General features: G+C 40.4%; 1 protein-coding gene across 1 annotated transcript in view; it reads right to left on the minus strand.

Moving 5' to 3' along the window:
- Positions 1 to 11,827: 11,827 nt before the first annotated feature.
- LOC307044027 (uncharacterized protein) overlaps positions 11,828 to 15,599 on the minus strand; it is a 219,361-nt gene continuing 215,589 nt past the window's right edge. Inside the window, exon 2 of the mRNA XM_079689042.1 lies at positions 11,828 to 14,665. Within this exon, the coding sequence (XP_079545168.1) occupies positions 13,647 to 14,665 (1,019 nt within the window). The 3' untranslated portion in view covers positions 11,828 to 13,646. The remainder of the gene's footprint in view (positions 14,666 to 15,599) is intronic.

Genomic DNA, 15,599 nt, shown 5'->3' on the forward strand with positions numbered 1-15,599 from the left:
AGTTATTTATACTTAATTAACACTTATAGTTTCATGTCTTGTTACATAAGAATACATAAGAATAGATCATATTTGTTAAGTGTTATTGTTACGTTCCCTACTGGGCTAGGGGAACCAAAGGGAAGTAACAAAATATAAAATGACCGGGCGAGAGAAAAAGGAGAGGAAACGGATCTCTGAAGCCACAAGATGGTCGAAAAAGGGCTCACCAGCCAACTAAAATAAACTAGAACACAAATATACACTGGAGCACATCTCCTGATAATTAAGAGAACACAGGTTTCACACAGAGACAGAGACAGAGACACCATGCTGCACACATGCAGCCAGAGGAGAAGGAGAGATGCCACTGCAGCCTTCCTCAGGACCTTTATGGAGGCCCTGATTGGGGATTGGGAGCACCTGGGGGAGAGGCTGCACCTGGAGACAATCAGGGAGAGAGAGAGACACACACACAAAAGCACACACACACAAGCACCAACTGCGGCTAGAAGCAGTTGTCATGGGAGAATTACTATTCTTGCGGTACTGCTGCCTCATTAGGCCCATATTGAGCATATTAAGACTCATGTACAACAACGTCCTGACTTACAATCAATAAGCACTAATCAGAGGGTAGTTGAGGGGAAACTCTCAACTAATGGCTTATTACGTGTAGAATATGGACATGTAGAATAAGGCATTAATACGTGTTTTATAATGACTAATAAATAACCAATATACTGCTAATAAGCATGTTAATTAACAACTAGTTGATGGTGAATATGTGCACCTTAAGTTAATATAAAGTGTTTCCGAAAAATTATTTCAACTATCAAAGAAAATGTGCAGGTTATTTGTTCTACTTTTGAGTAGTTTTGCAGTGAAGTGTATTATTGAGTGAATGCACTGAGTCCCTGTGTTTACCTGCGCTCCCTGCAGCCACCAGCAGGAGGAGCTGCAGCTCAGGACTCATGGTGCCGGGTCAGAGACAGGACCGGGGGACAATCTGCATCAAAACAAGTTATTCAGAATCAGATCAAGATGCATCTCATCGTACATGTTATCACTAGTGATGGTGAGATGAAGCCTTATGAAGCTTTGAAGCTTTCCAGCCAATTGGTTCGCTAAAGGGTTCCTCTCATGAGGATTCATCATGGGCTTCCTTCCTCGTACCTACTCGCCCAGACGGCACCCATGAAAGCTACTTGGAGGGAGCCAGCACCGCCAATCAACGAATCAAATATTGGTGGGGTTTTCTTCGCAGAGAGTGCGCGGAGTTTTGGTTGTGCTTCCTTGGAGACCTCAGAGACAACGGGCATTTTGATGGTGGATTTCTGGACAAAAGCCTCCTTCAATTTTGTTTCATGCTCATCCAGGTGAATTAATACATTGTGTGTATGTGCTGTGCGTGTGAGTTCAGATAGAGAGAGGAGAGAAAAAGAAAGAGAAAGAAAGAAAGAAAGAGAGGAGAGTGTGAAGGAGACAGAGAGGAGAGTGTGAAGGACACAGACAGAGGGCGGGGTTGGTGGTTATGTGTGAATGCCATAATGTTCTGTATTTAAGTTGATGCGTATGTACAGTTCTTACTAAATGTATTAATACATTATTTTTTATAGGATCAGTTGGATGACACTGCACAGGTTTGGAATGCGCACACCATCAGGCCGTCGAGAAACCTCAACGTCCCCAGCGGTCGGCCAAATGTGATGTGTGCTGTGCCTGACCTTTACCGGACAAGAGACTACCTTTCCCCTGTTGAAGACGAACACGTTCAACTGTGCAAAAATGAATGTGTCTTTCGGCTGGCCATACCATGTGATCCAGATGTGTACGAACTATGCCACATCTTTATGGGCGAGTCCCATCTGACTCCACCAACAGACCCATATCAGGCTGTGAACTTGTATATGCACCTAAGAGAGGCCATCAGTGCATCTCTCTAAATCAGTACAAAATTCACTCACCTGCAGTGCGCCTCCCCCACTTACAGGATGGACACTCCCCTGCAGTGCACCTCCTTGTCCCAACTGCATTTTGTACACAATTAAATGTCCATATTTCCTTTTACAAACATATACACCGTGACATTGGAACTCACCATCACCGCACTGCTTGTTTGTTTCTGGGAGTATATAGCTCTTATGCCTGTAGTTTCTTTCACAAAGTAGTAATGCTACTCACTGCATTTGCTTGATGAACTTAGGTCATGTGTGTGCATAGTTCATATAATTAATTTGAAATGTAATCTTTAAGTTGATTGAGGATTTAGAATATGTCAGTAAAGTCTAAGCTGTTGAATATTTTAGATTCTGTATACACCAGTCTATCAGTTATCAAAAAGGACTGACTCTTTAACACCATAACATCAACAATTAACAATTCGACCAGTGAAGGACAACACCGCTTAGCTTTCTTAGTTGCAAAAAAAACACACAATATTAATCTCAGCCTCTAAACTGGGTTAGGATCAAAATGACAAAAATGAAAACTGCAGTCATTCTCAAAGCGTATAAAAAAAAAAAGGTAATATCCTTGTTAAAGCAGAAAATAGAATTGCAGACTGCTCATTACACAGTTCAGTGCATCAGTTTTTTCAATGACAAAACAAACAACAAAAATATCAAGTCAAAATAATATTCCAAACTGTTACTATTAGTCCTGATGACGACTGCTCTCAAGTTCAAAGGATATCCATTTCAAAGTAGTTGCTGGACAGGATATTTTCAAATTCCGTGCAAAATTCATGGAAAGAGCTGTAGGTACACGGTATTTCAAGGGTAGCTCCACAGGTATGAGCAACAGGCCTTCTGCTGAGCCCAGTTTCAGCATTAAAGCACACCCCAATTCTGTCAACACATATGACAGAAGAACCAGTGCAGAAACGCAGGATTTATTCAGCTTTGGCTTGGTCAGCATTTTTCACATATCGTTGGAGATGGTTGAAAGTTATCTGTTCTCTCTGAGACAGCACCACGTTGGTTGTTTCAAATAGTTGGGACACTCTTCTGCCTGTGGCTTTCTTCTTCTCCTACAGAGACAACACACTGTCCTTGTCTGGCAGTTTCAGCTGTACAAGTGACATGGGTGTCAAGAAGCAATCGACGATATACTTTGGCTCTTGGAGAATGGCTTTATGAGCTATTGTTTCGATGGTAGGCTCCATGTTGTTCTTTGCAGGTAGGAAATGGGAACCCATCCTTGTGAAAAGCTTGAGCAAGTCCTCTTCATCACTCTCCTCCATTGTGCCCTGGAAAGCCTTCTCCACAGCTGATCTCTCAACAGGAGAGAGGTAGTTGAGAAACGATGTCATCAGGATGTCTACATCAACAGAGTCGACTCCATGAATGCAGGCTAAAATGAAAGCCTTTGATAGCCTCACTGGCATGACACCATGGTCCAGTAATCCTTTCACCCAGATCCGTCCAACTGCTTGCCATTCAGCCTCACAGAAATCTGGCCTCAGCCTTGGAACTCGCTCTGCATCCCATTCACACGTTTCAAGACATTGCTCCCAGAATGAGTGTAAACCTCCCTTGATACTCCATTATCATCAATAGCATTTTCATTTACAAAGTCCATCTTTAGAGTCAAATGTATTATGCTACTGTCCATAAATACAGCCAAAAGATCTTCAACAACCTTTGTCCTGTGAATTGATGAACGTCGTGTGCTCTCTGGATTTCCTGAGCCGTCAGCTGCGGTTGATAGGGATAGTTGGCTGCTCGAATGTAAAAGCAAATCCTGTAGTAGAAGAACGAAACATACAAACACACACAAAAAGATTGGTCAATGAATGAAGCAGAGGCCAAAATGTCCTAATTGTTTAAATGTTGAGTATGAATCAAGGTCCATATAATATTGGATTCTATGTTTTTCCCATAATGCAACTCAAAAGCTATTTTTTTATAAGACCTTATTTCCAACTCCACCATACCTCCAGTTTATAACACAGACTTTCTATTTGTTGTCTCCAATTCAAAGCCGAGGTAACACTGACAACTTCAGTATGACATCATCAAAGTTACTTTTTGTATACCTGACCGAGCTCCTCCAGAGCTCTCAGGACAGTATACAAATGTTTTACAGGCCACAGTTATGTGAAATCTTACAAGACCGGTAGTTTAAAGGATGTGTTCAGGGTTTCTTGCAGTGGTGCATCTTACCTGTGCTGTTTGCACTGTATCCTCACGTATGGACACATGTGCAGAAGGCAGGCCAAAATCAAAGGACAAGGGGAGTTGTAAATCCTGCATTGGTACTCCATTCATCTCCGCACTCTGAAGGATGAATTAAATATGTTATTAATTGACAGCAGACACTTTGAACTCTTAGACGTTATTGCAGACCGTAATTTACAAAAGTATTTCCGTAATAGTCTTCAACATCATCTTCTATTTAAAACCAGAAATACTTGGAAAAAAGAAATGGAAAAAGACAAACCTTCAATTTCAGAGACAGAGTATAATAAAGCCACAAATCAGTGTTTATAAAAACTCCTACATAATCACAAGTCAAAAGCACTCTGTTGTTTTCCACGTCTACTGCAGCTTGCTAAATAACACCATTTATTTTAATACAAGTTGTGCATGACTTTGCTATACCACTATACACAACAAATGGTAGTTTGATATAGAAATGATCGTAAAAAAGGAGAATTGTGAAGTTGTGCATTCCACCATGTATGGCTTATGAGTGCAAAATTAAAATCTTTGTGGAATTCCACAGGTTTTCATCAGGTTTGGTTTGGTTTGTTGAAATGTGAAAGGTTCTAAAGCAGCATAAACTATTAAATGTTCATCAATTTGCTGTGGCAAAAATGAAGCTCTAAATATTCAAGGGGTGAGCTAATATTTCATTAAGTACAGTAAGCGTTTCACAGCACTGTAGGTTATTTCATTCGTGTGTCCAAAAAATTATCGGGGAACAGAATACATGCCATAAAAATAAAAGGACATGGTAAAAAAAAATCAAAGTAAGAATGCACATTTGAGTTTTTTATTAATTGAATCGAATTGACTGACTATTGAAATCTAACAAAAACTACAGTATGCAATTGATTGAATTGAAGTAGCAATACATTTCTCAATCTTTTCTCCGTTTACTGGTTTGGTTTTAATACATATATTTGCATTTCTACCCCCTTACCCAAAAACGTTCCTGATCACATTACCTGAGTGACATCCTCATGTGTGATCACCACCTGCTCCCCAAAGATCATCTTCCGGATCCCATAAAAATGTATCTGCCTCGTCTGTTGGGGTTGAATGGGAGCGATGTGATTGTCTTGGACCTTCTGCTGTCAGAGTGTTACGTGCCAGGCAGGCTGTACTTGTGTGGTTTTCCTTCCCTCCTGTGTTTTCTCTCTTCTCCCTGTCTTCTGCACAGCTAATTAGCAGCTGATCGGTATCTGCCTTTGCACCTGAGTCTGATGGCTGATTGGATCCTCTCACCCTCAGCTGGCCTATCAGCAGCCAGGGCCGACCATAAAGGAGGCACCCAGGAAGTCTTCTCTCTCTCTCACCCTGGGCCTGTTGCTGATGAGGAGCCTGCAATTGACTGCCTTGTTAGAAAGTCATTCTACTTTGTTTGTTCTGACCTTTGTAAATGTGTGTGTGTGTTGGGAGGTGGGGGAGTTAGGTAAGTCTGGGGTACCCTGTACATTTCTCACCACGTAGCTAACTAATGTTAAGACACACTAGGTTAGCGGATTGTTGCCAACCCTATATTCGGTTTTTTCCAGCTCCGAGTAGTTTAGTTAGTGAGGGGTTTTTGTTTGAGTTTTTGTTTCAAAGGATAGATGTAGAGATAGGCTTGGTTTTGTTATGCTTGTTTCTTTTGTTTGGCACAATCTCCTTCGACTCCTCCTCCTCCTCACACAAACAGTATTTCTGTTGAAATTCTGTTCAGTTAGGTTTACAAGTAATAAACCTTTTGTCAACCTTTACTCTGACTCCCTCATAATTATTGGTTGTTGTGTGTTATTGTCTCCAGGTCCCCTAGACCTTAGTGGAGACGTAACACAGAGGTTGATCTTTGTTTTTTGGATATTGGTTGTATCTGGAAATGCAACAAAAAACAACTTTTGTTGTCAGCAGTCATTTGTAAAAATGGCAGGGAGAAACACATATTTCACAATTAATATCAAATGGTGTGCAAAAAAATACATATGACTACACATTAGCCTATTAAGCATACAGGTACTGTGCAATAACTTTTAGATATTCTTCAACCTTCCCTCAGAGTTTCTAAGATAAGTGATGTGTTTCAAAGCATTACAAATAAAAGTATGAAATTGCAAAAAAATATGCAACACAAAGAAATGTATGCGTCTGACCACACATGTCAACAACAAAGTCCTGGAAAAATTGAAACATACAGAGGTGAAAGTATGTTGCTAACGCCTTGGACAAAAGTGTGTGCTAAATAGGCCTACCATAACTATAGCTATGTATATAGCATTGTCCTCTGGCGGGGACCCCCCTGTTGCAATATTAAAAAAAATGATGTGTACAAGTGCCTCGGGATGGAGCATGCAGTGCGTTGCCACTACGTTTGGGGCCTTCTGCCTGATCAAAGCTGTCACTCCGCTTTTTTTGCCTGTCATAGCCCCACTGCCCCATCTGAACACACACCCACACAACGAGACCAGTCAAGTCCATTTGAGATGATGTACTCATCTAAAACTTGGAAAATGTCTCTTCATGTGGTCCTACCTTCCAGTGCTTTGTAAAATAATATTTCCTTAACAAAGTTGTCTTCTGAGATAAATCTGATGTATGCAAGCAATTCTGCGACATTTGCTACATCCGTGCTCTCATCCAGCTGCAGAGCGAAACATTCACGAGCTCTGACTTGCTCCAAAAGCTGAGCAGATACTCAGTTTCACTCTCAGTAGCGGCAGCACGATTCAGATTGGCTTGAAGGGCGGTCGTGTGATTCAAAAACAAAAAATATTAAAAGACTGGCATCAAAGGACACATAGATTGATAGATATGCAGTTATTAATAACGTCTAAAAAAAAGAAAATCCCGTTTCCCCCAAACTTTGCGTGATCCCCCTGGCGCCCCTGGCGGCCCCCCGGGGGGTCTGGGCCCCCACTTTGAAAAACACTGCCCTAGAGGGCTCCATAGAAATCAAACAGCTTCTTAAGATAAGCTCAAAATAAAATGTCCACAAAAGGAAACAGCATGTGGGACGTTCATTCCTTCAGAAGAGGGCACTGTGTTGATTTAAAATGGCATAAAGGGTGCCATAAAAAAAACAGATCTTCTTTGAAAAGTGGCATTAATAATATGTTTGAACTTACTGGAATGTATTCAACAGCAGTAAGAAAGCTAGATGAAGTCATTGTTGAATTCCACCGGGCAGACGAAGTAACGCCAGCCAGAAAAAACGTAGGAGAGCTGGGGGAGAACAAGCTTCAAACACTATCACAATTTCTTTTTCACAGTTTCAAACACTGTGATATCCTCCTCTATGTGAACATAGAGCCTGGATTATGACCAAACATCACAGGATTGATGTGTCTTGTAGGCTGAGTTGATCTTATCCGCTTCACAAATGTTGTCTTAGATGAGTGCTTTCCCTTAGATTTAACAGGTACTGATTTTTCACTGAGCTATAACCAAGGGTACACTGATGTATTCTCCGGAGTCGATTTCAGCCAACAGATATGTTTAAAAGAGGCGTGACGCATGGCTGGACTTATGTCAACGAAGCACAGCTTCAAACTGTTCCCGTTGTGATAATAAGTTATTTAAGATGATCAAATGTGCATCAGACTTTCTTCCCTCTACCGTTTGTTTACTCACCAACAGAGATGGGGTCGTTACTAAAAAAAAAAGTAATATATAACATATTACTTAAAAAAAAAAACTAATATATAACTCGTTACTTTATTCGTTGCTTTACTCGTTACTTTACTCGCAGGGCCGGCCAGCCCCTCCCTACAGGCAGATCACGCAGACTGCTAAAGTTTCAAATGTTCTCTTTGGTTCAGTTTCCATTGTGGCATAAGACTGATCCATATAGCTCCTGAATGTTTTCCTATCTGACCATGGCCGTCCTCTGTCTCCTGCTATCTGTATTTTGCGCAGTATATCTCTGAACGATGTTGATTCCACTGTGCAAATGGGCAACATTTCCTCTACTATGAAGGATGCAAGCCTGTCCATCTCTGCTTTGGTTACCGGTCCTCCAAATTCAAATTTTTGCTGCTTCGGAGTCGTGGCGGCGCACTCACAACATCCTCACTCTGGGTTCGAGGATCCTTAGCTATTAGCTTTACCTTAGCATAAAAACATTTATTCCTCTAAGTCTCTGTTCAACATAAATACTTTTTGTGTCAACTTTAAATGTCCATCAATATTGTATGCTGTGAGACTTATTGTATCATTTAACTCGGACATCTGATGCACAGAAAAGTTGTCTGAGGAGTAGTGTAACGCGTTAGTTTTATAATTCAGTCATCACATTACGGTTACTAACATTGCCCTGTCACGCGTTACTTTGTTACTTTTATCAAATCAGTCATAATCACACTGACAGACAAGACGGGTTTCCGCCGCAGGTTTATATGTACGTAATCTGCGCGACTTGCGTCCACATCTCCACGTGCAGTGCTGCATAAACATGGCTGAGTCAGCGATATCTTTCGAGGGGTGGAGGTATGCCCATTATTTTGAGTTCGTCCAAATAATAGACAGAAATGTGACGGTAAGGTGCAAACTGTGTCCAGGCCAGAAGCTGTTATCCACTGCTGTTAACACCACGTCAAACCTCAACAAACACCGTTACCGACAAAAGTAATATTATTACAGTAACGCGTTACACCCAACTCTGCTCACCAATCACATCTCCCCTGGATGTTAGGCTATTTTTTGTATTATTACAACTGCTTTCATTGTGATGCAATGTTTACAGTGAGAACAGCTGCTGAGGTCAGTGCAGAAATCAGAACAGTGTGTATAATATATATAATTCAATAATATACCTAAAAGGTATACATTACACACTTTATTTGTAAGCATTAGTAGATATCTACAAATAAACAGTAGATATTTTTTCATGACACCATATAGAGTTCGCAAAAATGTGCTTAAAATACATGAGGGCGGCTGTGGCTCAGTGGATAAAGTGCTGGACTTCGAATCAGGGGGTACCAAGTTTGAGTCCCTCTGCAGTCAGCATGTTGTTGTGTCCCTGAGACACTTCACCCCAAGTTGCTCCTGTGGGGATTGTCCACAGTACTGAATGTATGTAAGTCGCTTTGGATAAAAGCGTCTAACAAGTGATATGTAATGTAATGAAAAATGCACATCTTTTCAAAATGGCCGACTTTCTGGGGGACCGGGATAATGGAAGCCAATTAGAAATATGTCCGCAAATCTATGAGGAATGTCTGTGCCAAGATTTGTGAAGTTTGGAGAAACTATATGTGACTAGCATACAATAGGGGGCGCTACTGAGCTTTTTTATCAAAAGATTACGATTTTTATTTTGGTGCTAGCGAGCATGTTGGACAATTTGAACCCATTAACTCCAGAATTTCACATTTTTCACCAAACCTGGGGTCCGTGCACAATTATACAACTTCTGAAGCGTCTTAAAGCCCTCTAAAATAGGAAAACGCCAGCAGAATAAGAATAATTCCTACAATAACAATAGGTTCCTCACACTTACTTCTCAGGCCCTAAAAATTGGCAGCAAAAATGTAAGGTTTTTTATTGGAATAAAATGATACATGTTGAGATAGGAAGTTTTAATATCTTAAGAGAAGAGCTTGAATATTAAAAAATACAAACTCTTTTGGCTCCTTCCTGTCTTTCTACTGGGTCTTTCTTGGCTTTGCTATCTGCTAGCTCTATTCAGGTTTTTGGAGTTTTTTTTCTAGCTCTATCCTTTCTGAAAACCAGGGTTGTCAAACTCAAGGCCCGGGGGCCAAATCCGGCCCGTGACTTCATTTTCTGTGGCCCCACAAGAGCTTGCAAAGAATATAATACGTTTATTATACGGTTGCCTGATGATTCAATGAAGCACGTTGCCCATAAACTACGTCCCACAATGCATCTGAAATTTGACTTTTTTTCTTCTAAATATGCCTTTTTCTTAGAATGTGCCCTTTTATCAGAATTTGACTCTTTTTTTTAAATGTCACTTCTGTTTTTTGATTTGGATTTTTTTTCCAACTTTTCTTTTGAAATCATTTTGTGACATTCTCACTGAAGAGACTTGCAATTATTTGCCCCAGACTTCTGCTTTCAGAAGTAGTTAATTATGAAGTTATTACCCTATCCCAGGGGTCTGCAACCTTTTTGACCAAAAGAGCCATTTTGCTCCTTTTTCCCAAATATTTTTTTGTCTGGAGCCGCAAAACATATTTCATAGCTTGATAGCTAATAAAGTTGTATTTATTGTTATATCAGACAAAAACTACAGTTGTTTTGCATTTATTAGGCTATTTATTACATTATATAAAACTGTTAACCTCTAATAAGAAACAAAGAACTCCTATAAGGAGAATTACAAATAATACACAGGCCTACTTTAAAATAAATTAAACACAGCACTTGGGGAGTCCTCTGCACATTTGAAGGAAAAAAAAATATTATTAAAATGGGCCCACTTTGAAATAAATAAAACATATAGCTGCACCCTAAAAAGAGTTAAAGGTAGGGTAGGTAAGAATGGAGAAACCAGCTCCAGTGCGCTAGAATTTGAAAATACACAACCGGAAAAAATATGCCTCTTCCTTCAGACTTTCTTACAGAGCCCCTCCTCCAACACATACGAACGCGCACATGACCAATGAGGGAAGAGATACGTTTGTGCTCAGATGGAAGGCAGACAGGCAGGTAGGCCATCCAGTTACTTTAGCCTGGCCGGCTCAGATGATCGGTCGTGCTTTTTACAGCGCTACGGTTTCCAGAGATTAATTTTTGTATGTATTTATTGTCAAAGAATTTAATATATTCATTGGGACGTTAAGAGCATTCCATGGAATATAACAAAAAGTGTTTTCTGAAATAAATTACATACCCCATTGGATTATGACTGAAGATCGCCAGCTGTCTTCCTCTCTCTTGTTGTTCCTCCATACGTAAAGGCTAGAGCACCGTTGACAACTTCTCTCTACATATCAAACATACCGGTAAACCAGCATCGTTTGCTGTGAAAGCATATAACTCTGTCCACACAGAATTAAATCCTGTGTTCCTCCGGTACTTTTCTTTGATTTATCCATAGTTCGCTCATCGAGCCGGGGGTCAGGTTATTCACCCGCAGGAAAAGGCGCTCGCGCGGGACCATAGCAGGATGTGACGCATATTTTAGTTTACCTAATTAAAACTGTTTTGTTTTTTATTTATGTGTCACAGTATCACCTCTAAATACAAGATACGAAACATTTTCAACCATGCAACAAAATATAAATAGTCCTGCAAATACTTTTATTTTATTTCCTTCTTATTTTTGTCTAAGCTCAAGGGAGCCAGAGTAGAGGGCTTAAAGGGCCGCGGGTTGCCGACCCCTGCCCTATCCAATAATAATCCAATGCAGAGGCAATAATGTAATATAATACATTATTTTATATATATAAGTTACCTTTGAGTGCAGCCATAATGCTGATGTGGCCCGCGATTAAATTGAGTTTGACACCCCTGCTCTATACGGACTATCTTCTGGTTCTCCTCTGGATCCATTCACTATCTCTTGTCTCTGTCCAGTGAATTACACTTGTGTTACTGGAGCAGGTAAAGCATACAACAGATACTTTCAGCATCATCGGAGCACAAAGTGGAAGCTTGGATGAAACACAGCTGACTTCTAAACAATGAAAACCAGCAACTTAGAAGAAATAAAGTTGGGTTTTATGCATTCTAATATTGCAATGCCAACCCATGATGTAATGACAGTAATTAAGAATAATTTAGTAATTGAATGCTCATTTCAGTAGATTTAATCAAACAAAACATAAACATATTGGACATGGCCTCAAGACTGTAACCTCTTCACATTCTGTTGAAATAGTCAATTACTAGCCATATCTTACACATTGCTGTTTTGAATCATTAATATGTGGATGACAGTTGAACTGGATGATGTAACATTTATGCCATATTGGAAAGAAGACGTATCGCTCTGTTGGCATTGTTTGGACAACAAAAACAGAGTGAAGCTCTCATTTCATAAACAATCTTTGAGTACAGACCCCGTCCTGCAGAGAACACACAACAGCACGTTTTTGGTCCAGCATCACGTTACAAACGTTTGCATTAAGACACTAAGAGTAGCTGGTCCATTGTAAAGGTCAGTCCACCTTAAATGAGCAGAGGGTGATCAGCAGGTGAAAGGCAGGACACGGGAACTTGGTCCTGAGGAGATGTAACGATCATTAAACAAGAAAGTTGTCGAGTCAAGGGGTCAAAGAAATGAACATGAACATTTGTGATTATTAGCGAATCGGTTGCAGGTGGGTGAAATCAGGCTTAGGGAGTAACGTATTACATGTAACGGCATTAGGTCATCAGGATAAACAATAGGCAAATGTATGCCTTTACAGTTACAGAAGCAAAAACAATCAGATAACAGGTACATTTATGTAAAACAGGGATCATTAACAGGATAGCAATGATACAAAACATTTAGAAATGAAGAACAAAACATCAAATCATCCTATATCTCTATATGGAAACTTGGAGCCCTCAATCCAAAATAAAATGGTTCATCAACAGTCAGTGGTTAACGTATACATCAGAAAATCAGTATGCCAAAAACATTAAACATTGTCCACTTATGTTAAAGATGGAGTTCATTTAAGTCTTATATGAATGTTGTGCGACAATGTTAATCCAGTCAGTCAGATTTTTCTCATGTGAGAACTAGGGCTGCACGATATTGAAAAAAACTGACATTGCGATATTTTTTCCCCCTGCGATATATATTGCGTTTTTTTAACTATATTTAACCGGATGAAGGATTTTAGTCACGGACGTCTGGATCTTAACCGGTTGACTCATCATACCTTAAGTCATGATTTAACATTTCATGATAATGCATGTTGCTTACCCTCAAATAAGGGGGTTCATCTGTAAATGAAGAAGAGTGGTGTCGAGAAGGGATCCAAGAGATTAAACGTGGATGGCATTCTGATCTGACTCTGCACTCGTCATACAGAGATTTGTGGTGTCTATTCAAATGGGCGAGTAAATTTGACGTGTTGCCTCGGGTTGCCGAAACAACTGCATGGCACTGTCTACAAAGTACCTTTGTTTGGTCAACATCAACCTTTTTGTATCCAAAATAGTTCCAGATGGCAGATGTTGCTTTTCTTTTTGGAAGTAAATCTTAATTCTCGCCGGTATTGTCCTCGTGTGCCTCGCTAATTTATTACCGGTGTTTTGATGGTCTGCAAAATAGCAGGGCGGGTCCTGCTGTAATCCGATCAAGAATGATTGTGTTTGGTGGTTGGCTGTGCAAAATAATTGTAACATGACGTGTTTGAGTTAATTTACCTAAAAAATTTTTTTTTTAAAATGAAGTTTTAAAAAAAATAAAATCGCAGGTCCCTGCAATGTGAATATCGCGCATGCGCATATCGCGGTTATCGCGGTTATCGCCATGACATGATATATCGTTCAGCCCTTGTGTGAACTATCTTAAAAAACTTATTCATTGTCCCCTCCATCAGCTTCTGTTTCCATGTGTTCAGCTGAGCTGCTGATTGGAGGCTCTGCCTCTCCGTTATCCTCAGTTTGAATTTCATTAAGCTGTGAGGACTGACGACCAACACAATTGTGTCTTTTGAAATCAATACGCCATTTAAATCTTTTGTCACAAACATTGCAGCTGTATATTTCCTCTCCTGTGTGGACTCTCATGTGTGTCTTTACATTTATACTCTGTGAAAAAGCTTTCTTACAGACTGAGCAGCTGTGTGGTTTCTCTCCTGTGTGGACTCTCATGTGTTCCCTTAAACTTCCACTCTGTGAAAAAGATTTCTTACAGACTGAGCATCTGAATGGTTTCTCTCCTGTGTGGACTCTCATGTGTTCCTTTAAACTTCCACTCTGTGAAAAAGATTTCTTACAGACTGAGCATCTGTATGGTTTCTCTCCTGTGTGGATTCTCATGTGTTTCTTAATATCTCCTTTCTGTGTAAAGGATTTCGTACAAAGAGAGCACCCAAATGGTTTCTTTTCAGCAGTACGTCGTGAATCACTGACCGATTCATGTCTATTTTCCAGTAAGTTTGAGTGTGATGCAGGTTCTCTGGTATCCTTCCAATCAGCACTCTGGTCAGTGTCAGGTTCAGGAGACTCTTCAGTGTTGTCCTCAGTCTTTGGTTGTAAACTGCTCTCTGGATCTGAGTTCCTGGCTCGTTCTGGTCCTCGACAGTCATCTCCATCAGCTTCTGTTTCCATGTGTTCAGTTTGTCTTTGATGAGGCTGTGAGGACTGAGGTTTCTCTTTATCATCTTCACTCTTCACAGGGTCAGGAGTGAAAGTAGACTTGGTGATATCAGCCTCCTCCAGCTCCTGAAGCTGATCTTCCTCCTGACTGATCCTGAGTTCCTCCTGTTCCTGCTTAATGTGTCGGGGGGGCTCTGGGTCCTCCTCGTCCAGACTGGTGCTCCACTCCTGCTGGTCAGGGAGAACCTCTTCTTTAACCACCACCAGCTGGACATCTGCAGGAAACAGGAAACACACAGTAAGAAAAAACTGTCAAGTATTAGCATTTAAAAATCTAATCACCATTACAATGGGGGACATTTTGCAGCCCTAATTAATGCCTTTGTTTTTATACTTTCATATTATCTTTATTATTCCCACCTATTGTGTATTTTTGTCTGCTCAATTCACCTTATGTAGCCCAGCCCCTTTCCACTTCCAGTTAAAAATGACAAAGGTTTTTTTCTTCTGGCTTAGCACTAGCTGCAATGTAAACAATTCATTGTATTTGGGATCATTCACAGATACACTACGCCTACAGTATAGAAGGAAAATACTCTGTTACAAATGAAAAATCAAGCATTCTAACCTTATTTAAATGCAAAATGCACTTTTGTACGTCTTTTATACATGAATATGTGTCCCCGGTGCGTCAGGGAACTCACCAAGTGTCAGAAAACACAACCCTCTCTTTTCCTCCATACCCAAATCTCTAAAAACGGGGCTGCAACGGATCTGATACAGACTGAAGATTTGAAAATTCTCTGACGTCAGGAAAGAGGAGCTCCGCCTATATGGGCAACTCTAGGGGTGCAACAACTAATCGACTTAATCGATTACCAAATTAGTTGCCAACTAATTCAGTCGTCGATTCGTTGGTGACGTAATCACGTGTGTTTTACGCGCCGTTAAGCTCCAACGTTATTGGTGTTTTTATCGGTACTGGAGACATTACAAATATATATGTCATGTATTATTGCTAAAAAAACATTATAACACAGTCTTAGTGTCGCCAACTCGTTTCTAACATACAAAAAAAACAAACAAATGCGTCTATGATGTATTTTCGATAAGAAGAGATCTCTCTCCCCCGTCTGTGTGCGAGGGGGCGGGGCAGTTTACACACACGCAGCTGATACATGCAGCAACACACTGCGGAGATGGCGGAGA

Source organism: Notothenia rossii (genome assembly GCF_949606895.1).
Source record: "Notothenia rossii genome assembly, chromosome: 6".
In the NCBI taxonomy this organism is placed as follows: domain Eukaryota; kingdom Metazoa; phylum Chordata; class Actinopteri; order Perciformes; family Nototheniidae; genus Notothenia; species Notothenia rossii.